The sequence below is a fragment of the Bubalus kerabau genome, chromosome 5, assembly GCF_029407905.1.
Source record: "Bubalus kerabau isolate K-KA32 ecotype Philippines breed swamp buffalo chromosome 5, PCC_UOA_SB_1v2, whole genome shotgun sequence".
Lineage (NCBI taxonomy): Eukaryota > Metazoa > Chordata > Mammalia > Artiodactyla > Bovidae > Bubalus > Bubalus kerabau.
The window spans coordinates 47,064,720-47,086,803 of NC_073628.1; the positions used below are offsets into that span (position 1 = coordinate 47,064,720).

At 42.1% G+C, this 22,084-nt stretch overlaps 1 protein-coding gene and 2 pseudogenes across 4 annotated transcripts; 1 reads left to right on the forward strand and 2 right to left on the reverse strand.

Moving 5' to 3' along the window:
• The first annotated feature begins 624 nt into the window (after positions 1–624).
• On the forward strand, positions 625–8,628 carry LOC129652716 (tripartite motif-containing protein 43-like; annotated as a pseudogene).
• Positions 8,629–10,307: 1,679 nt separating this feature from the next.
• Positions 10,308–13,089, reverse strand: LOC129652713 (MAU2 chromatid cohesion factor homolog; annotated as a pseudogene).
• A 117-nt stretch (positions 13,090–13,206) lies between these two features.
• On the reverse strand, positions 13,207–21,195 carry LOC129652710 (upstream-binding factor 1-like protein 1). Of its 4 annotated transcripts, none has more exons than XM_055581617.1 (3): positions 20,580–21,195; positions 17,452–17,505; positions 13,207–14,844 (listed from the first exon to the last, which is right to left on the reverse strand). In XM_055581617.1, exons 2-3 carry the CDS (start codon positions 17,470–17,472, stop codon positions 13,486–13,488), a joined length of 1,380 nt encoding a protein of 459 aa, XP_055437592.1. In that variant the 5' UTR covers positions 17,473–17,505; positions 20,580–21,195; the 3' UTR covers positions 13,207–13,485. The 4 variants fall into 4 exon arrangements, with proteins under 4 accessions (XP_055437592.1, XP_055437595.1, XP_055437593.1 ...); XM_055581620.1 differs by having other exon boundaries at positions 17,448–17,505; XM_055581618.1 differs by lacking the exon at positions 17,452–17,505 and having other exon boundaries at positions 20,580–20,913.
• Between the last annotated feature and the right edge of the window lie 889 nt (positions 21,196–22,084).

Sequence of the window (22,084 nt, forward strand, 5' to 3'; positions counted from 1 at the left end):
ATTATGTGTTATTTCTTCAAAATATGTCTTTATCCTAATTTTTCCACTGTGGTCACTAATGTTTCTGTTTTGTTCCAGAGCAACCTTTTAATGTCATTGGCCTGAAGGTGTGTTTGAGCTGGGGCCTTCCTCTACTGTCCCACATGAGCTGGGTGGGGAGCACCAGGCAGAAACCCCTGGGCTGTTGTTGCTGGGGGGAGCTGGGGGGCTTGATCTGGAGCATGGGGGTGAGGGGCAAGAGATGTTTCCATTCTGGAGTGGTGACCACAGGAGTTCTTACATTACAGTGTTCCTTTAAAATGCAAAAATCAATCAATTGATAAAATAAAGCTCCTCCTCCATGACAGAATGTATTTAAACTAACCTCAGGAAATAGATTTCCAAGTTTTCCAAGACATTTAGCTAAACTCTCTAAGTGATAAAATAATCTTTCCAACTTTTTTGGTAAATTAAAAATAAGAATGATTAATATTCAGAAAGTCACATATCAGTATATTTCAGGGTGGGTTTGTGAATTTTCACTTTCACTTTGTAGTACAGTCAGTGACTCTTGATGAGAGGATGTTTGCAGAGACATGTTTATGAAGATAAGCCAAGGTGTTAAAGCAATTTTATCTTGTTTCAGGGAATCTCATCATCTGTATTAATCCCATTGGAAGATTGATGAAATACAATCATTTGGAACAAATGGGTGGGGTTCAGAGATTCAGTACAAGGAGACTCCAGGACACAAAGTTTTCTCCAGTACTCAGAGGGAGTGTTTGGAGCTCACCTGGATCTTGAGACTTCGGAAAGCTATCACGACCACAATGGAACTTTGATCCCTAAGCCAACTTTACATTATTCTCCAGGATGAACTGTTCCTACATCTCTTTAGGCAAGTACACAGTTCACCACAGAGCAGCTCCTGGGACTATCTTGAGGAAGCAGTGGAGGGGGGAGACACAATTTACTAATTTTAACAGAAAATTGAAGTTGTTTCATTGACGTAACTATGTGTAACAACTTAGTAAAATTATTGTATCTCTATATTGTCTAAATGGCATACATGTTGGAATTAATGGTGACTAATTTTAATTCTCTAATTTCATTCATCTCTTAGTTATTCCTATGCATTAAGAGGACTCAGAAAGTGGTATAGAGCCTAAAAATAATTTTTAGAGCTATTTATCTCCGTGTGTAATACCTAAAGTGGTCTATTTTAAAAATGGAGTGTGCCTGTATACACATAAGAGATAATATTGTCCATTATTGTATTCTATTGAACTAGGTAAGAAATGCAATAATTTGAGAAAAATATTATTTTAAAGTGAAGTAACTGTTTTCTCTCCAGACATGTGAGTTTTTATGGCTGAAATTTTAAAGAAACTAAGAAATAATTTAGCAGGCAGAAAAGTGACACTTAAGACGTCTGAGGAATTTCTGTACTTAACTAGTACAGACACAAGGATCCGATATTTTAGCAAAGTCAATTTTAAAGAATATGATTGGTTTTTTGGTGCTGATTATCACTATTGCATGCAAACTGCATCTTACCACAAGATGAAAGGGGTGTCTGATAATAGTTTTAAAGACTTGGAAGATATAACCCTATGGTTTCAGTTTTGGTTTGATTAATGAGTATGATACAGATTAAACAGGAAGGCAAAGACAACCAATCAGTATATGGAATTAGTATATGTTACAATTCATGAAGGGCTTCCCTGATGGCTCAGAGGTAAAGAATCTGCCTGCAATGCAGGAGACTGCCAGTAGTTTCTGTTACATAGGATCCTATTTGACAAAATTTAGTTTCATCTTCATTAACTCTGAATGTATTCAGAAAGTGTATTGGAGAGAAAAAAAGTGATTGTGGATGTGAATTTAGATTGAGATAAAACAAAGGACATCCAATCACAGGAATACTGACAATCACAGGAAATAATAAAATACAAGTTTAGTCAAGTATCGTGTGCTAAATCAATGACTGGCATGGCGTATTGTAATTGACTGTTTAGGGCAATCAAGACCCACAACAAACAGCTATAAATTAAGTCAAACTCCTGAAGCTCATGCTACTTAGAGGAAAATAAGACCTCAACAAAATTGAAGTTCTCCTCTAGGTAGAGGAAAAGGGGGCAGGAAGTAGATAGCGTTTGTTTGGCAGTCGAGAAAATTTCCTGCAGCTCTTGAGAGCTCTCTTTGTGTCTCAGTTTTCCATTTGTGTCAAAGCAAACTCCAGTCTCTTCTGTTCCCAATACAGTTCCACAGTTGAGTCATCCCCTGAGTCTAATTTGTTTGTTCCTTTATGTCTTGGGGAAAGAGGAATAAACTCCTGATTGTCTTCCTCCAGGAAAATGGACTCAGAAATCCCAGAAGCCTTCCAGAAGGAGCTCACCTGCCTTGTCTGCCTGAATTTCCTTCTAGACCCAGTCACCATAGGCTATGGGCACAGCTTCTGTAGGTCCTTTCTTTGTCTTTTCTGGGAACAAGCCAAAGTCCCTGCCAGTTGTCCTGTATGCAGACAATAATCAGAACAGACAAATCTCAAAACCAATTTTCTTCTTCTGAGGACTCTGGTGTACACTGTGAGAAAAGCCAATCTCAGGCAATTCATGAAATGTGAGGAACACCTGTATGGGACCCACAAGCAGACAAAGACGATCTTCTGTGAAGCCGACAAGAGCTTGCTCTGGTCTGCTCTCAAGGTCAGGAGCACAAGACTCACAGACATTGTCCAGCTAAAGAGGCTGCTGAGGAATTCTGGGTGAGTGATGCCTCTGAGAGCACTTAGGAAGCTTGGGGATGGTACACCTAAGAGACTAAAAGGATATTATGATCATGATGATGACTGAAACTTCTCTTTACTGAGTGCCAGTACAAATCTAGTTAGCAATGATAAAGTTGTGAAGAAATGCCACAGCACACCTGCCTTTATGGAACTTGTATCCACTGGCTTGGTTATGAAGTCAATTTGTTGTAAAGTCATGTCTGACTCTCTGTGACCTCATGGACTGTAGCCTACCAGGCTCCTCAGTCCATGGCATTTCCCAGGCAAGAATACTGGAGTGGGTTGCCATTTCCTTCTCCAGGGGATCTTCCTGACCCAGGGGTTGAACCCACATCTCCTGCATTGGCATGTGGATTCTTTACTGCTGAGCCACTGGGAAGCCCCCATGATTATTTGGATGACACATTATTATGCTCAAGGCTCTGTAAAGCCTTCATTTTGAGAAAAGTCTTTGACTCCAAAATCTACAAGTGTAAAAAGTCTTTGCCATTGGATCCTGGTTTCCTAACCCTGGACAATGAAGGAAGATACAGTATGTTGGAATTAACAGGGGACAAGCATCACTAGAATCAAACTCTGATTACAAGATGCCACAGTATTTGAAAATTAGCTATCTTCAACAAAATCTTGTTCCTTTGCCTAAGCAGATGATTCCCTTGGTGTGGTTCTGTGGTGTGAAATTTCTTAAAATTGATCATTAGTGAGGAAGAACAAGGAAATGTGGTGATCTGTTATGGCCTTGCTAGTCTTCCTCCAGTTCCTGTATCTGACATTCCCTAGTACACTCCCTTATTTGGAGTCTGAAACCTCAATCTTTTCTGGCGCTAAAATTCAATTCTTTTACAGGAGAAGCTGGCAAACCAAATGAGATCTTTATGGGAAAAGATACAAGATGTTGAAAGAAACCTCAAAAAATATGGTGAAAAAACTGACGCTTGGATGGTAAATAGGAGAATGCATTTTTCTTTGAAAAAGATAAAGGTAGCCATACTAGAAACTTGTCCCTTAATAGTTTGAGGTGAAATAATCATGTGCTAAAACATTCAGAGAATGGGTTGAACACTATTTAGAATAATATTCCATGTACCATTTCAACCTACATTTCCAAGCCTCTTGGACTTTTTGGAATCTAATGGATCAGGAACTACAGCAAAAGATCCATTAGAAGAATGCAGCACAAGTGCTGAGATGGAGGCACATGACGGGATGTGGACAACTCCACACCCAGGATTCAGGATCTCAAGGGAAACTTCTCAGGTTTAAGATCAGTTCTCATTCTGAAGATCAAGAGGGCATTTACAAATTCATGGGTTATTTCAGGCACAGATTTCTGTATAAGACATACATTCTAGAAAGTAAGGGACAGATTATTGAGAAACACAGGTATTTTCAATCTGATTACTACATGAGCTCAGGTGGATACAAAGGAAATTGAACAGCAATTTAAAGGGTGTGAGTATCATGGTAAAGAGTGACAGCTCACTATCTAGAGAGTAAGCAGAAAATGTGACACGTTAAAGAAAAGCCTCAGGAGGGAAAGGAATAAAGGAAAACAGATCAAGAGTGAGAGAGTGAATTCATCAATACTGGGAAGCAATATGCAATGGAATGAGGATGCATGACCTTCTAAACAATGTGGGTAGGAGTCTGTGACCTTACAGAACCTGTTTGTAGAGAAAAGGAATGAAAGAAATGACTGGGAGGATGAGCATCTGTTTGAGGGCAGTAGATGAAAACCTGAAGATCGTTCCTTAGGATACCCACCCTGAGGGTAAAATGGAACATAGCTGCTCAGAGAGAAGACAGGCTATGGAGTTTGGGAGGTTTGAGATGAGGCATCAGTTTACTTCTTAACATTGAAATCAGGATACTGCACATGATGTATGAATTACCCATAGATTTCAATTGCTAGCATGGGTCTTTCAGATTTGATAGGAGGCATATGAAAGAAATGACCCATGAAAAAGTTTTCTCCAGATGTTTCAGAAACATCTGTATGAAATGGATGGAAGTTATTTGAGAAAAAGGTGGGTTTGACTCTTGACCTAGTCAAAAACCATGAAAAATAAGTGAAGGAAAGAGGAATAAGTTTGATTTCTGAGAAGAGGGAAGATATGAATTTCAGATGGATATAGCTTCTTGGGAGACAGAATGAGTCAGAGCAAACTAAACGCTGTTGAAACCCCTCTCCCAACAGTTTTACGTGAATGGATACGGAGACATGATTAGGAAAACTTATCAGATGGTAACTCCAATTCTTCAGGAGGGAGAAAATTACTACAAAGGGTTTATTACAAAAGAAGGCCAAACGATTTGTAAGCAAATCAGAAAGAAACAAAAGGAACTGAGTGGAAAGAAGACAGATCTCAAAGTAATATACAAAGAATTCAAGAAAATGTCCTATAAACCAAATGTGGAGCTACTCCAGGTAAGGACCGAGGACTGAAAATGTATTATCTGATGCTCACAGCTTTGATGGCCATTAGATGGTACCAGGGTCTATTTTTTTCATCTCTTGCATTATAAGGTGGGAGTCTCTCCTAGTGGGAAATACTAAAGAGAAAGTGCAACTCATGAAAATCATGATTGAGCAAGCTTTGCAGAATTGTGAAGATGGAGACTCCTCAGGGAATACTCTCTTCTCAAAATCTCCTTTTGTAATTTGATTCTGCAAAAACCAGAAGGGAACAACGTTTATACTGCCATTCAATGTTTTGATCTCCAATTGGGCAATGGGAGAAATTTTAGACACATTCATAAGTTTTCACGTCCTGTTGGAATATCCCAGGTTTGAGTTGCCTTTAGTTTGGGGCATATTAAACTTTTAGGACAAGCCCTCAGTTCAGTTCAGTTCAGTTCAGTCGCTCAGTCGTGTCCGACTCTTTGCGACCCCATGAATCGCAGCACGCCAGGCCTCCCTGTCCTAGGAAACATCAATTTACAGAGAGCTGAGGATTGTCCAGTCACTACCCTTTTACTTCTCTCTCTTCTTCTCCCTCCAAATTTCTTAATTTATCAAGAATTTGGATTATCTCAACATGCTGTGCCAATTTGCTTTGGGGAGAAAAAAGACAATGGGTGTCCCAACTGTTTTCTCATGGTGGTGATAAGAACTTTTCTGAAGTTTTCCCCAACCCAAATACTGGTTGGCTATTTATGAAGAAGTCTAGTCTTATGTTTCCTTATTTTATTTTTGACAGGAATTGGGAGACAAACTGAAATGGTAAGTCTGATCTTGCAACGCTGATGATGGCACTGTGAGGACTGTGTAAGAGATAGAGCTGCATTTAACAAAGGGAACACGCAGTGTGCCAGGCAACACTACATTGCTTGTGTGTATATGTATCTATGGGGCTTCCCAGGTGGCACTAGGGGTAAAGAACCCCCCTGCCAAGGCAGGAGACACAAGAGATGCAGGTTCCATCCCTGAGTTGGGAAGATCCCCTGGAAGAGGGCATGGCATCCCACTCCAGTATTCTTGCCTGGAGAATCCCATGGACAGAGAAGCCTGGCAGGCTACAGTCCATAGGGTCACACAGAATTGGACGCAACTTAACTCGCGCATGGGGTCGCAAAGAGTCGGACATTCTGAGTGACTTCACTTCACTTCACTTAACACGCACATATCCTCGTCTGTTTTGTTGAATATGATTTCCTGTTACACTTGAATTGAAGTAATTAATAGCATATTTTGCTCCTGTGTCTGAGGGAGGTATGTGTTGCCATGCCCAATGCAGACTTTTCCAAAAGGCCAGTTTTTACTGATTTAAATTTCAAGATCATAAACATGTTGAAGCTCAAGGCCTAGTATTTCCAGGCATTAGGTGAGAAAGGTAAGTACCTCTGGAAATGGGGGTGAAAACAGACCATGAGAAAAATGAGAAAAAAATTTCCCAAGAATAGCCTGGTCCTATCCCAAGCTTGTGGGAAAAGGATTTAGATGAAGAAAAGCTGAAGGATGCTGTCTTATCGTAAAGGCTGTGTTTAAGAAGCCCTGGGCAGCAGAAGGATGAACCGCATCTTCCTCTTACAGGAGTGAGTCAGCAAGCTGCACATGCCTCTGGGAGCCTCTGCTCCCAGAACTCCCTGCGCCCCCCATGGCCGGGCTGATGGACTGGCTCGGCCACTTCCGGGGTGAGTGTCACCCCACCAGTGTGTCTGCCCTGCAGGGTCCCTCGGTGTTGGTTTCTGCAGACAGTCTTTCCCTCTTCATCTCTCAGCTTGTGCAGAACAGCCTGCAAATAGGCACGTACGGACATGTGCGGTCACAGAGTCACTAAAATCCTCTGCAGAATACACATAGGCTGGTGCAAGGACTGATGCGATTCATGCCTCAGCAATTACTTATAAATTTGAATAATCTGTATAATGAAGAAAAGGACATACTCCAAAAATGGCCCCTGGATCCCTAGAAATGTCATCACCTACCATGTCGGTTTTTCACTGAAAGCTGGTTATTAATCCAGGGTATTCCAGTTTCAGAGTTTAAGTGCAGTTACATAGAGAAAGTTTCTTAGCAATTGAATGTATGATATGTTTTCCCATTGATATAATATGAACAAACATATAAGCCTCAAAAAAGTATGGAAACCACAAGGAAGCAAATGGTGGATGGGCCCCACAGAGCTCCATGATAAACCTCAGCCTGGAGGGTGACTTGTCAGGAAGTGGAAGACTAGACCTTAGGCTGGAACCGCAGATCAAAAGCAGAAAAAAGCCTATAAGGAAATCACTTTTAAGAAGCCATACTTAGGTTTTATTTCCTCAATGTCCACTTTGCTAATTTAACTGAAATGGAAGATTGATCACAAATTCTCTATTCTACAATGTATTTTTTTTTTCCCTTGAGCAGAAGTAATGGAGGTGGAGATAAGATATATTGTCATGGTCTTGGAGATGATCAATGCCTGTTGTCCAGTCTTTTAGATGGAATAAAAAGTACTCAGCCAGAAGTAGACATGACCTCCCTATTGTTTATAATCTCTGAGTTTTTAAGCAGTTTTTTCCATTGTAACTAATAATCTATTTCCTTGGCAGATATCCTGGCAACGTTTGAATCCAATGTTTTCCAGTTAAAACTACGTTTCTAATAACCTTAAGACTTTTCACCCAATGAGACTCTAGATAAACCCTCCTCTCTCATAGGTCATTTTATTTTAATATTAATTTTGACTGGCATATTCTCTCATCTCTCCACAATAACTTTTTCACTCAGTAATGAAGTAAGCAGTTAGCACATCAGGCTGTTTGATGATGCAAGAAGTCTGAAGTATGAACATGACAGCCTCCATGCATCTTTGGATGGTGGAACATTGAAGTATTTTGCTGCATGGGGAGCCCAGAGCTTCACCTCCAGAAAACAGTACTGGGAGACACTTGTGGACAGCTCTTGGGACTGGGCTGTAGGCTTCTGTAAGGATTCCTGGATAAGAAAGGACGATGGCATACTGGACGAGTCCAATAGGGTCAACTTTCTCCTTGTGTGTGTGAAGCAGGATGACCATTACCAACTCTGGACCACAGCCCCCACCACGCCTCTGTACAGAGAGAGACCTCTGGGCAGGGTTGGAGTGTTCCTTGATTGTGTCAGTGGGAGTGTAAGTTTTGTGGATGTTGCCAAGCACTCCCTCCTTTGGAGGTACGATGGCGGCATGTGCACTTTCCCTGTCAGGCCCTTCATCTGCACTGGCCACAGGTAAGGAGGCTGAGTCACGGCCCAGACGGGATGCTCAGGACTCCTTCTCTGGCAGAGCCCTTGTCCAGTGCTGCAAAAGAATACTTCGTTGTCTTTAGGCTCTTTCTACTGTAATGGACCCTCCTTTTTACTGCTATGTTATAAAGCAGGTGCTAACTGCCAACTTTTGTTGGTTTCTATCATCTTGACAGTGAAATCTTCCCTTACAGCCGTTTGTCTGGAGTATATGAAATGGTTATTCACCTGTGTTGTGAGCTTGCTGGACTCAACAAAATATGACTATGTGCTTCCCATTTCCTGCCCCCCAGGGCTTAAACAGCATGGACAGACCTGGTCCCTAACCAGATCCAGGTCAGCCCCCAACCTTCTCCTCCTTCCTCGAAAACTACTCTGCCCTACACATCTATTCACCCTCCAGGTGAAAACCGATTTGCAGGGAAATCTCCACTGACCCTGGAGACTGGGATAAGAATTTCTTTCAGAGAATCCAGAATTAGCAGGTCCTTTTTTTCTACAATAATAAAAAGAAAGTGCTTCATGAGGGGCACTGGACAAATCTTTGCCTGAAGAAATTAATAAATAAATACTCCTTATTGGAAAGGAGTTTTGCAATAAAAGTTAGGGACTAGAGTCTAAAAGTTTAAGTTTTCAAGATTTGAAAGTGGATGTCAAAAACTAATTAGATTACACACATTGAGCTTAAGTGTATTTGTATGTTGGAGGCTCTGTTAAGCATAGATATTATAAGTGTGGGGGTGATTGTGGGCATTGCAATCATACTGGTGATATGTTACTCTTTTTTATTATTTTAATTTAGGATTATCACCTGGGCATGAAGGATGGGATGGTATGACAGGGAGCATGTCTGTTCCCATTTTCCGATCATACAATAGAGCATTTCTTTTAATTTAAATATTTTTGCCCCACACTGAATTACATATTCACCATTGTATTTCTAACACTAAAGATACTTTCTAAATATATATTGATAAGTTTTTCAATACTGGTTCTTTAAACTTACTCTCTAGCTCATGTTGAAATGTTGCCGAAACCAGCACTCAAGAAACCAAGCACCACACTCGGAGAGTTGGACAACTCAGGTTTATTACACCAATGGGCACAGAGGAGTTAACACTCCAAGCTCTGAGCCCTGAACAAAGGGATTACAGAGTTTTTATAGACAGAGTGTAGTAGGCAACACTAGCTGCTAATAGGCTGGTTTAAACAAGGTGTTTCACACACAGGAACAATGGTCAGCATGGGGAGGGTGATGTCTGACCTGGACAGGCATGATTAAGCAGGATTGCAGGGGCTGGGTGACTGCAAAGAGCAGGACAAGGGTGAGTGAGTAAAGTCCAGTTCCTAGTATTGTAAGTCCCCACTTTCTGAGACTACGTGACCTATGTGATCTAGACTTTGCAAGGGGCAAGCTGAGTTACAGAGGCAGAAGGAGAAGGAGGTTAGGTAAAATTTAACTTTTCTTCAATAAACCTTACTACATCTTAATAGCAAGAGCCCCCTATATTACCTGCTATTTGAAATAAAAATAATCATGTCTTTGGCGCTAATTTTACAAATTTCATATTGAGCAGAGAAGCAAATCATATAATTTGCAGCATGGTTTTCCAAATACATTCAGCATTTCAACCATTTAGAATTCATTTAAGTACAGATATTTCCTCATAGTCATGAGAATGAAACTGTGTTTTTATATTTACCACAATAACAAAAGCACCTACAAGGATCTAGATGGGGGGGAAAAAAAAAGTACTTCACTTTATTTCTTGGCTGCTTCAAGTTATCTTACTTGGAGTACACAGAAAAAAATCCACAAGTGAGAAGTTGTGTTCTATGGTTATGTCTTTTAAACAATGTTTTTTATTTACATTTTTTTTTCCTAATTAAAAGCACCAGCTACAGATACAGGCTGCTAAAAACATGAGACATTACAAACCCATTAAAAGACAGCTTGCCAAACGTGACTCAATGGACATGAATTTGAGCAAACTCCAGGAGATAGTGAAGGACGGGGAAGCCTGGCATGCTGCAGTCCACGGGGTCGCAAAGAGTCGGACACCACAGTGAGTGAACAGCAACAACAATGCCAAACATATAGGGTTGGCCAAAAAATTTGTTCAGGCTTTTCCATAAGCTGTCGTGGAAAAACCCAAATGAACTTTTTGGCCAACCCAATACCTATTTTAAAAAACCTTTAAGGAAACAAAAACCATGCAGCGAACAGATTTACCCACTGTGCCAGGCAGCCCTTTCCAATTTCCCTGCCTGTATTCCCAGTAAGTTGGACAAGGAGTGCTGACCCCAGAGGAGGGACCCTGGCTTCAGTCATGGTGACTGTCAGGACCCAACAAGGGGGGGAGGCAGCTCTGGGTCTGTGACAGAGCGTGACACCTCCTGGACCAGCGCCCCAAGAACCACAGGCCCTGAGGGCCACCCCAACCAGTCGGAAGAAGTGGGAGACGCACACAAAGGGTCCGACTCCTTTCAATGGTTCACCTGCCCACAGGAATCTTTCTGCTGCTTCTTCACATTCCTGTAAAGCTTTGGAGTTTTATTTATCTGTTTTTCCTAAACACTTAGTGAAGGGAACGGCTACCCACTCCAGTATCCTGGCCTGGATAATTCCACGGGCAGAGGAGCCTGGTAGGCTACAGTCCATGGGGTCACAGTCAGACATGGCTGAGTGATTTTCACCTTCACTTTAGCTGTAATGGTTCCCTGGGGGCTTGCTTGCTGTCTGTTTTAAATTCTTATGATTAAAAAACTTCAAGGCACTGAATTGGGATGGTATTTACAACAGCTTTACATAACTGAAAGGTGAAGGAGAGGCTCAAAGTTCACACAAATGCACGCATGCATGTACACTTGGGTTGGCCTCTGTGAAGCTAGAGTGGAATATTAAATATCAAGTACTAAATTTTGGGGGTGGCTTCCCAGGTGGCTCAGTGGTAAAGAATCCACTTGCCGATGCAGGAGACATGGGTTCGATCTCTGGATCGGGAAGATCACCTGGAGGAGGAAATAGCAACCCACTCCAGTATTCTTCCTGAAAAATTCCAGAGGACCCTCACAGGCTACTGTCCAGAGGGTCACAGAGAGTTGGACACAACTGAGTGGCTGAGCACACAGGCACACACTGAATTTCTGACTGTAAACTTAAGAGCTTGTCCCTAACTTTACATGTATACAGATAACAGAGTGGTCACTACAAGCACTTTAATATCAAGACAGATGATAAATGTTAAGGTTCTTATTTAAACTGCTCTACATACAAAATGCCCTAGAAGCAAAGTCTTAAACACAGAGATAAACATGATGTAGAGCGTGTCTGACTCCTTGTATCGGCTCTGGAAGAAGGAAAAGAGCACACACAGGTAAAAAAAAAGCCACACACTCAGAGGTAGTGGGAGCTGACAGCGAGGCTGTGGTCTGGACTGACCCTGTCCAGCGAACTGTTCAGTTCCCTCTGGGTGTCTGTTTCCTTCCTTTATATACCCGCTCACCAGGTTGGTTACAATGAAGGCCCACAGCTGCCAGTCATTGGTGAGCCTCAAAGCTGTGGTGAACTGGACTTCAGCACTGTCCGTGCCGTTGGCAGAGACACAGGCCAGGCCCGGCAGGGTACGCAGCTGAGCTGTGTGGCTAGGAGGGTCGGAAGGCGGGGGAAACGTTGCCGGTGCAGCCAACAGACCTGGGAGATCTCCTGCAGCCCAGTGGCCCGTATCCTCTGCCCAGCCTGTACGTGCTGGTGTACTCAGGATTATTTGAAAGGAGGAGGATGGGCTGCAATCGAGCATTTTAAGCTTCTCCAGCCATGAGGACAAGTCTGTGTGCTTCTGCGCCTTCTCTCGATAGCTGGCTTGCGTGGAATGCATCACAGTCTCCCCGTTGACAAGTGTGCACGCATGCTCCTTGGGTAACGGGTGGAAGAGGTTGGTGGGTTTGCTGGATCGGCAGGATCGGCAGGATCTCTTCAGGCGCAGTGTGGAGATGGTCTAGACGCACTGCTGTTGCTGCTTCATGCTCTTTACCTGCTTGGCATCAGGAGCACCTACCTGGAGCACCAGGAAGAAGATACACAGAGACTTTCTGAGTGGGGTTCCCTTGCGGGTCCTCTACTATCTGTCCACGGAGGGTCAACAGTGGGTGGACTTCCTGCAACAGCAGTCGCATCCCTTGCTGAGCGGGAACAGCGCCTGGGTGTACTCAGATCCCACCGCCCGGGAGAACGCGGCCCCACACGCAGGAGGCCGCAGGCTGACATGGCGTCCCTTCTTGAGTGTGCGCAGTCGTGTAAGCTGGAAGACCAAGCGGCAGTGCCAGGTCAGGGTCTGCGTGAGATCTAGATTGCTTCTCACAGCAGCGACTTTCCTGAATCAATGAAAGTCTCTTGACAGCATAATTCAGACAAAAGCCTTGCTGCTTCAGATTTAGCATCTTTGAAACAGCGGGTTTTGCTGTGATGTCAGCCTGCCCTCTCCAGGTGGCTACCTGCCTGCTCTCTGTTCTCAGTGTGAAGACACAGCAGGGAGCCAAGCTGCAGGTGTGTTCGGGCTTCAGTGGGTTGCAGTGGCTTGAAGGAGAACATGGCCTTCAAGCAGTGCATGCGCAGGGCTGGAAGTGCTCCTGGAAGCCCAAGAGCAGCAGGTACTAGGACTCAGTCTCCAGGCATCATCAGGGGAAATCCTGCCTTAATGCTTTGAAGCATCAGCTTTAAAGTCACAGTCAGGACAATAACGTATCTTTACTTTTAACATCGTTTTAGATATATGGCAAGACATAGTATGAAATAAATTTCAGGTATAACAAGTATAAATATTATCATTATTTCTGGTAGTATAATTGTTTACCAAGAAACACAGTTGAGGGAGGGAAACGGGCAAGGAGGAGACTCCACTCCCTTTGGTAACTCTAGATTCCCTAGAGTTTTGCTGGAAAGTCCTCTGTTCCACCATTTAAGGGATAAAAACTTAATTTTGGAGTCTGAGTCAGAGGAGTCCCCTTAGGAAGATGAGTTACAGACAGTGCTCTCAACATCACAATCTTCATCTTCATTCCCAGTGCTTTCAAATTTGCAGTCTTCATCTTCTCTGCACTGGTCTGAGGAGTTAGTGGCATCCTCCTCTGCATCTTCCTCATTTTCCTCTGATCTCCCTGAGGCAGGAGAATGTTCTCCAGTCGTGTCTGATGATGCTAACTCTGCAGCCTGAAGCACCGGGTCCTCTCTAAATCTTCCTTGCAAATTCCCTGATGATGGGGACTGCAGACCCATCCTTCTAATCTTGGGGTTCGGGCCCCCCGTCATACTCATGTTCTTAGGCTTAGCACAGGTCACCTCTCTGTAAGCAGCATATTCTTCAGGAGACAGAGTCCTGAGAAAGAGATCAAGGTCCACCTTGTACTGTGTCTGCAGTTCCTCTGCCTGCTTCTTATAAAGCTCCTTCTGGTCCTGGGGGACCCACTGCCAGCGTCTACTGATCTCCACCATGCGCTCCCTCGGGGGCACCACTTTCAGCTCCCTGCTCGACCAGAGATCCTGGTGGAACTTGTGATAGCCATTCATTGGGGGCTTCTTGGGCTCTCCGTGGAATTTCCATTTCATGGGTAAATGGTTTTCTGGGGGAGACCTCACTTTTTGGACATGTTCCTGAAACTTCTTTGGCACTTTGCTTTGACTTCCTTTGGGGACATCAAGTTTCGTGGAGTTCTGGACTAGATCAGGGTGCTGTTCTCTGAACAGAGCCATTTTCTCCTGAAACTCTTGTTTCTCTTTCTGGAAATCTTGACTGTATTTCAGCTTGAGCTGTTCTGGCAGCTTCCTGTATTCCTCAGACAGAACTTTGGTCAGCTCCTGGTTGCTCATCTTGGGGTGTTTTTGGAGGTACTGAGGTCTCATCTCTTTAAAAAAGCGGAGGTAAGCTGTCAGGGGCTTCTTGGGTAAATCTGGATGTTTCTTGTGTTTTATTCTTTTGGAATTGTTAACGTTTTCCTTAGCCTCCAAGATTAATTCTTTCAAAGTGCGAAACTTTCTCAAGTTATAGGAAATCTCTAACCATTTGAGTTTGCACATTTCCCCAGAAAAATCTTTAAAAGCTACTTTACCCCAGTCCATCACTGACTGGGTCGCTTTGAATGTGTGCCTGTCATTGGATGGAATGTTTTTCTCCATACATTCCAGTAACTGCACAATGTCTTCCTTGGACCAGTCATCTTGACTTTCAGGCATCGCCATTTCTAGGTCTTTGGGATACTTAAATGGTCCCAGCAGTTCAGGCACCTCAGCAGAATCTTCAGTTTCGTCACTCTCAAGATTCAGCAGATGAGTTATTTCCGAAGTCTTGCAGTGTGCAATTCTATGTTTCTGTGGAGAAAGAAAAGGAAAATTCTCCTATGTGATACATGAGAGAAGCACACCCCGCTTGAGATATGTCCTTTCTATCCTTTCATTTACCCTTAAGAATGTAAATGAAAACTGGCCCAACCTCTGAGTTGAGACTTTTATTGAACATTATGAAGCTTCTTTTCCATAATTAAAAATCCTCAGGCGCTTTCCCAACATGCCTTCCAATCAGTCTTACCACAGGGTGTTTTACATACGAATGAACAAAACAAAAGACTGGTTGCCCCCTCAGGGGACAAATAATAAGTGAAAATGAAACAAAATTAAAAAGATTAAAATTCCTGAAAAGGAAAGGACTTTAAAATACCATTGAGATACCTTGGTCAGTCAGTCAGTCAGTTCAGTCGCTCAGTCGTGTCCGACTCTTTGCGACCCCATGAATCGCAGCATGCCAGGCCTCTCTGTCCATCACCAACTCCCGGAGTTCACCCAGACTCATGTCCATCGAGTCAGTGATGCCATCCAGCCATCTCATCCTCCGTAGTCCCCTTCTCCTCCTGCCCCCAATCCCTCCCAGCATCAGAGTCTTTTCCAATGAGTCAACTCTTTGCATGAGGTGGCCAAAGTATTGGAGTTTCAGCTTTAGCATCAGTCCTTCCAATGAATACCCAGGACCGATCTCCTTTAGAATGGACTGGTTGGATTTCCTTGCAGTCCAAGGGACTCTCAAGAGTCTTCTCCAACACCACAGTTCAAAAGCATCAATTCTTCAGCACGCAGCTTTCTTTACAGTCCAACTCTCACATCCATACATGACCACTGGAAAAACCATAGTCTTGACTAGACAGACTTTTGTTGGCAAAGTAATGTCTGCTTTTGAGTATGCTATCTAGGTTGGTCATAACTTTCCTTCCAAGGAGTAAGCCTCTTTTAATTTCATGGCTGCAGTCACCATCTGCAGTGATTTTTGAGCCCAGAAAAATAAAGTCTGACACTGTTTCCACTGTTTCCCCATCTATTTCCCATGAAGTGATGGGACAGGAGGCCATGATCTTCGTTTTCTGAATTTTGAGCTTTAAGCCAACTTTTTCACTCTCCACTTTCACTTTCATCAAGAAGCTTTTGAGTTCCTCTTCACTTTCTGCCATAAGGGTGGTGTCATCTGCATATCTGAGGTTATTGATATTTCTCCTGGCAATCTTGATTCCAGCCTGTGCTTCTTCTAGCCCAGTGTTTCTCATGATGTACTCTGCATAGAAGTTAAATAAGCAAGGTGACAATATACAGCCTTGACGTACTCCTTTTCCTATTTGGAACCAGTCTGTTGTTCCATGTCCAGTTCTAACTGTTGCTTCCTGACCTGCATATAGGTTTCTCAAGAGGCAGGTCAGGTGGTCTGGTATTCCCATCTCTTTTAGAATTTTCCACAGTTTATTGTGATCCACACAGTCAAAGGCTTTGGCATAGTCAATAAAGCAGAAATAGATGTTTTTCTGGAACTCTCTTGCTTTTTTGATGATCCAGCGGATGTTAGCAATTTGATCTCTGGTTCCTCTGCCTTTTCTAAAACAAGCTTGAACATCTGGAAGTTCATGGTTCACGTATTGCTGAAGCCTGGCTTGAAGAATTTTGAGCATTACTTTAGTAGCGTGTGAGATGAGTGCAATTGTGTGGTAGTTTGAGCATTCTTTGGCATTGCATTTCTTAGGGATTGGAATGAAAACTGACATTTTCCATTCCTGTGGCCACTGCTGAGTTTTCCAAATTTGCTGGCATATTGAGTGCAGCACTTTCACAGCATCATCTTCCATGATTTGAAATAGCTCAACTGGAATTCCATCACCTCCACAGATACCATGGTACCTGTATTGGAATGTCCAAAATCCCAAACAGTGACATTACCAAATCCTGGAGAGAATTTGGAAAAACAGCAACTTTGATTCATTGTTAATGGGAATGCACAATGATGCAGGTATTCTGAACAGTAATAGGGAACTTTCTTATAAAACTAAATATCCTTTTAATATTATTCAGTAATCATGTTTCTTTGTATTTAACCAAATTGGCTAAAAACCTCATTTAAAAAAAAAAAAAAAAACTGCAGAGGGATGCTTTAGCAGCTTTGTTCATAATTGTCAAAACTTGAAAGCAACGGACATATCTTTAGATAGTTGACTGGATAAAGAAACTACACTACCTACAGACAATGGAACAGTATTCAGTGCTAAAAAGAAATGAGCGATCAGGCTAGAAAGAGACATGGAGTATACTTGAATACACATCACTAAGTAAAAGAAGCTAATCTGAAAATAATATGTATATCATGTGTCCAACGGTAAGACATTCTAGAAAAACAAAAATATGGAGATAGTGAAGTAACTTGTCCTTTTCAGGAGTTTGAGCTTCCCAGCTGGCACTAGTGGTAAAGAATCAAATACACCTGCCAATCCAAGAGATGCAAGAGATGTCAGTTTGATCCCGAGGTCAAGAAGATCCTCTGAAGGGGGAAATGGCAACCCACTCCAGTATTCTTGCCTAGAGAATTCCATGGACAGACCAGCCTGGCAGGCTACAGTCCATGGGGGTCACGAAGAGTCAGACACAACTCAGCAACCTTCACTTACTCACAGCTACTATCACTGCATCCATGCAATTCTCTTGGGAGGTCCAAGCTGACGTAATCTATAAAAATGACGGTGGTAAAGAGAAGGAAACAAAATTATAGTATTGAAAAGAAAACTGTGCATAAGATGATATCTCTAGGGGATCTTATAAGAAAGAAAAACTATTATACCAATAGATTATTTATCAAAAGTAGCAAAGAAGTAGGAATACATATTCAAGATTAAAATACTTTTTGATTCTAACAAAACTCTGAATATTTAGGCTTTTGTTGGTGATATTTAGCCGTGTTCAAGTCTTTTGCAACTCCATGGACTGTAGCTGTCAGACTCCTGTGTCCTTGGGATTTCCCAGGCAAGAATACTGGAGTGGGCTGCCATTTTCTTCTCCAAGGTATCTTCCCGACATGGGGATCAAACCCAAGTCTCCTTTATTGGCAGGCAGATTCTTTACCACTGAGCCACCAAGGAAGCCAGTTCAGCCCTACTTACTTCATTATACTTTGTTTTCTTGCTCTGATTCAATGGCTTTTTCAGCCATGTACTGAAAAGCATCAAAGCTCTTTCCCACCTCAGGATATCCACCCACCCCACCCTATTTATCCTTCAAGTCTGTCTTCAGATGCCACTCCCTTATGCCACTGCCTTAAGTTTATACTTCATTATGTATTCCTTTGAGTGGGTTGCCATTTCCTTCTCCAATGCACGAAAGTGAAAAGTGAAAGTGAAGTCACTCAGTCGTGTCCGACTCCTAGCAACCCCATGGACTGCAGCCTACCAGGCCCCTCTGTCCATGGGATTTTCCAGGCAAGAGTACTAGAAAATCCCATGGATGAAGGGACCTGGTAGGCTGCAGTCCATGGGGTTGCTAGGAGTCAGACACGACTGAGTGACTTCACTTTCACTTTTTACTTTCGTGCATTGGAGAAGGAAATGGCAATCCACTCCAGTGTTCTTGCCCGGAGAATCCCAAGGACGGAGAGCCTGGTGGGCTGCCATCTATGGGGTCGCACAGAGTCGGATACGACTGAAGCGACTTAGCAGCAGCACACTGATTCAAATTGTAACTAGAATTCCTATAGCTTTTATTCAATTCCTTGCTCCCTGACTATAGCCTTTATAAGGGTAGGAAGGATGACTGTATTGTTCATAACTACCCCTTGGTACTTAAAACAAATGTTAATACATAAGCAACAGAATAGCCCAAGAATGCATTCAGATGCAGTATTCACAGTATTGAAAATATATTTACAGACTGAAAGACAGTCTCAAATCACAGTGACAAAATCTCAAGTCAAAATACTGTTGGCTAGTAGATGTGAATTTAATAATCCAGAGTGATTTCAAGGAATTCCATATAAATCTTAGGCAAAAAAATATTCTCTTTAAAGTCTTAGCTTTCCATTTATTCAGGACTTTTTACTGATCGCCTGTTCTCTTCAGGAACTGGCTAATTAAAAGTCTTATTACTAATCCACATTAAGATTCTCTTGCTCAGGGATTTTCCAAAATCAGAACAACTGACATTTGGAACTGCTTATTTCTTTCTTGTTGGGCTCTCCTCTGCCTGTAGGCTGCTTAACAGAATCCATGGTGTCTACCCATGAAATAATAGTAACATCCAATTGTGACAACCTAACATTTATCCACATATCAACAATTGCCCTCTGGAAGGAAAAATCACCCCCAATTGAAACCATTGCAGTGTAAAAAAGAAATGAGACATTGCCCATGATAAAATTTATATTTTTAGTTATGACAAGAAAATGTAAGCATGAATTTCTCTTCCGTATTCATTCGGGCCTCCTTCCTCCTTCTCTAGTGTGCAGTATCCATCTGCATTCCACTCTAACCAGATCTCCTCAAAGATGTGGGTGTCTACCCGAACATAAAGAAATTCCTTTTCCCTCTTTTCTAATGCTAGCAATGTAACTTCTTGAAAGTGTTAGTTCCCCAGTCGTGTCCCACTCTTTGGGACCCCATAGACTGTAGCCCGCCAGGCTCCTCTGTCCATGGAATTCTCGAGGCAAGAACACTGGAGTGGGTAGCCATTCCCTTCTCCAGGGATCTTCCCGACCCAGGGATTGAAACCCAGGTCTCCCACATTGCAGGTGGATTCTGAGCCACCAGGGATGCTCATAGTCTAGGTAACAACACGCAAAATGAGTAGCAAGTCATGACACCCCAATACAGAGCTGGGAAAGAGCCTCTTCTTTAAAAGGTTACACTGCTAGTGTTAAAAGAATGGGGGTCCCCTACTGTCCCTCAGATGGTAAAGAATCTGCCTGCAATGTGGGAGACCTGGGTTCAGTCCCTGGGTTGGGAAGATCCCCTGGAGAAGTGAATGGCAACCCACTCTAATATTCTTGCCTGGAGACTTCCATGGACAGAGGAACCTGGCGGGCTATATTCCATGGAGTCGCAGAGTCAGACATGACTGAATGACTAACACTTTCATTTTTCACCTGGACTATATACCTTTGGTGAACTTTATATAAAATATCAATATATAGGTTTAATGTCTGTTACTTTGTCTTGAAAGGTTTGTGACTGTTCCTTCCACGTCTAAGAGGCAGAGTAATTCTCAGAGCTTCCGCAAGTCTGTCTCCTGAGTTATACTCAGCTTGGCTTGAGTAAAATGCTCTTTTTTCCCCCCTTGATTGTTAATTGAATTTTCAACAACAGTAAGATCCATAACATAGCTTAGATATGCTGATTCTTAAAACTGTAAAATCTAAAGCATGCAAGGCAACAATACAGAAGCTAGTGAAGCAAATAAGTAATAATATGAAAGAAAAATACAAAAAAGGGACCTCCCTGGGGTGATCCAGCGGTAAAGAATCTGTCCCGGGTCCAGGAAGACCCCAGGGCAGCTAAGCCCCTGAACCACAATTACTGAAGCTGCAGCACCTGGGGCCCGTGCTCTGAGAAGCCAGCCCACTGCAACTAGAGAGAGGAAGACCCAGCTCGGTCAAATAAATAAATGAAATGAAATGAAAAAAAGAAATACCAAAAAAAATTATATAGTCCAGTCACATATTTCCTAATATTCCCACTTTTCATACACACAGAATTACAGATTTGTGTTCAAAGATAAGATGTTGAGGGAAATAAGAGACTATGGTATCTTCTTACCTGGTTGATGAAGAACAATATTCAATACAATACAAAATTGTTGAGAGACGCTGCTGGATTAGTCTGAACTTTCATGGAGGCAATCCTTCCTTTAATCCATGTAAGAAGCTCTTCTGGATTCTAGCTCTCTAGAAACTGTGTTGATCTTCCAACCACAGGCCACACAAATCAGGCAGATTTTTTTCTCCAAGTCCTTCTTTGAGTCTTACTGGGCTGCTTTCTTTCTGCAAATGGAAGGAAGATAAGTATTTTTCTTCTTAAAAGGATTATGTTAATATAGTATTTAGTTGTGGATGCTTCCTAGGCATCTTTGGAAATGAACTGTGAGGAGAAAAACTCATCAAGGAAGATTTCCTAATAGCTGAGAATAAAGAAATAGAGAATGAATGAACAACAGTTTTTCCTAAAATGAGATTGAAGGGAACAATTGCTACTAATCTCCTTTCAACATACCAATAACTTGTCCCTCCTCCCAGTTTTTTTGTAGATCTTATGCCTATCTTTTCAAAAAAGAAATTTCCTTTATTATTTTCTCTAGTAAGAAAACAATAAACTCAAGCCCTTCCCTTTAAAACAACAGCATGCTTGTAGAATTCAGAGCCCCACTCTCCAAAGTTTGAAAGTTTCCATAGTCTAAAAGACCACTGTTTTAGGTGGCTGGAAATTAAATCCTATTAAAGGGATAGAAACTTAGATAAAATGCTTTAAAAATGTTCTAGTAAACATGCAATAAACACGGGACTTCCCTAGTGAGCTGGTAGTTGAGACCCCGACTTTCAATGCAGGGGCTGTGGTTGGAACCCTGGTCGGGGAACTAAGGTCCAACGTGCCATGAAATGTAGCCAAATTTAAAAGGAAAGAAAAAAAAATTTAATCAAAGAGATATGAAGAAATTTGATAAAAATCATACTTACATCAGTAGTAGAAGTGGGGCCAAAAAATCACATTTTTCTGCACTTTTCATTATCTAATAACAGTAACTATATTGAACATAATCTTGAATTCTTAGTCACTAGCGACAAATCAAAGGAAAGGTGACAGGAGAACCTGGGAAATACACATTCCGATTCATTTAAGTTTGGAGGTGTTTGTTAGAGAAAATTAGCCTGTCCTCTAATTTGTTTGAGAGATTTTCACTTGCCTGAAATATATGTAAGAAGTGAACTCCTGGTTTCATGGAATTTAACACATTACAAATTGTGTAATTTTTTCACATTTCAGACATCATTTATCCCAAGGCCATGTTGGTATTCAGTCGCTAAGCCATGTCCAACTCTTTCTGATTCCATGGACTGAAGTACACCAAGCTTCCCTATCCATCACTATCTCCTAGGGTTTGCTCAAATTCCTTCCTTTGAGTCAGTGATACTATCTAACCATCTTATTCTTTGCAACACTCTTCTTCTTTTGCCTTCAATCTTTCCCAGCATCAGGGTCTTTTCCAATGAATCAGTTCTTCGCATGAGATGGTCATGACTCCTGGAAAAACCATAGCTTTGACTAGA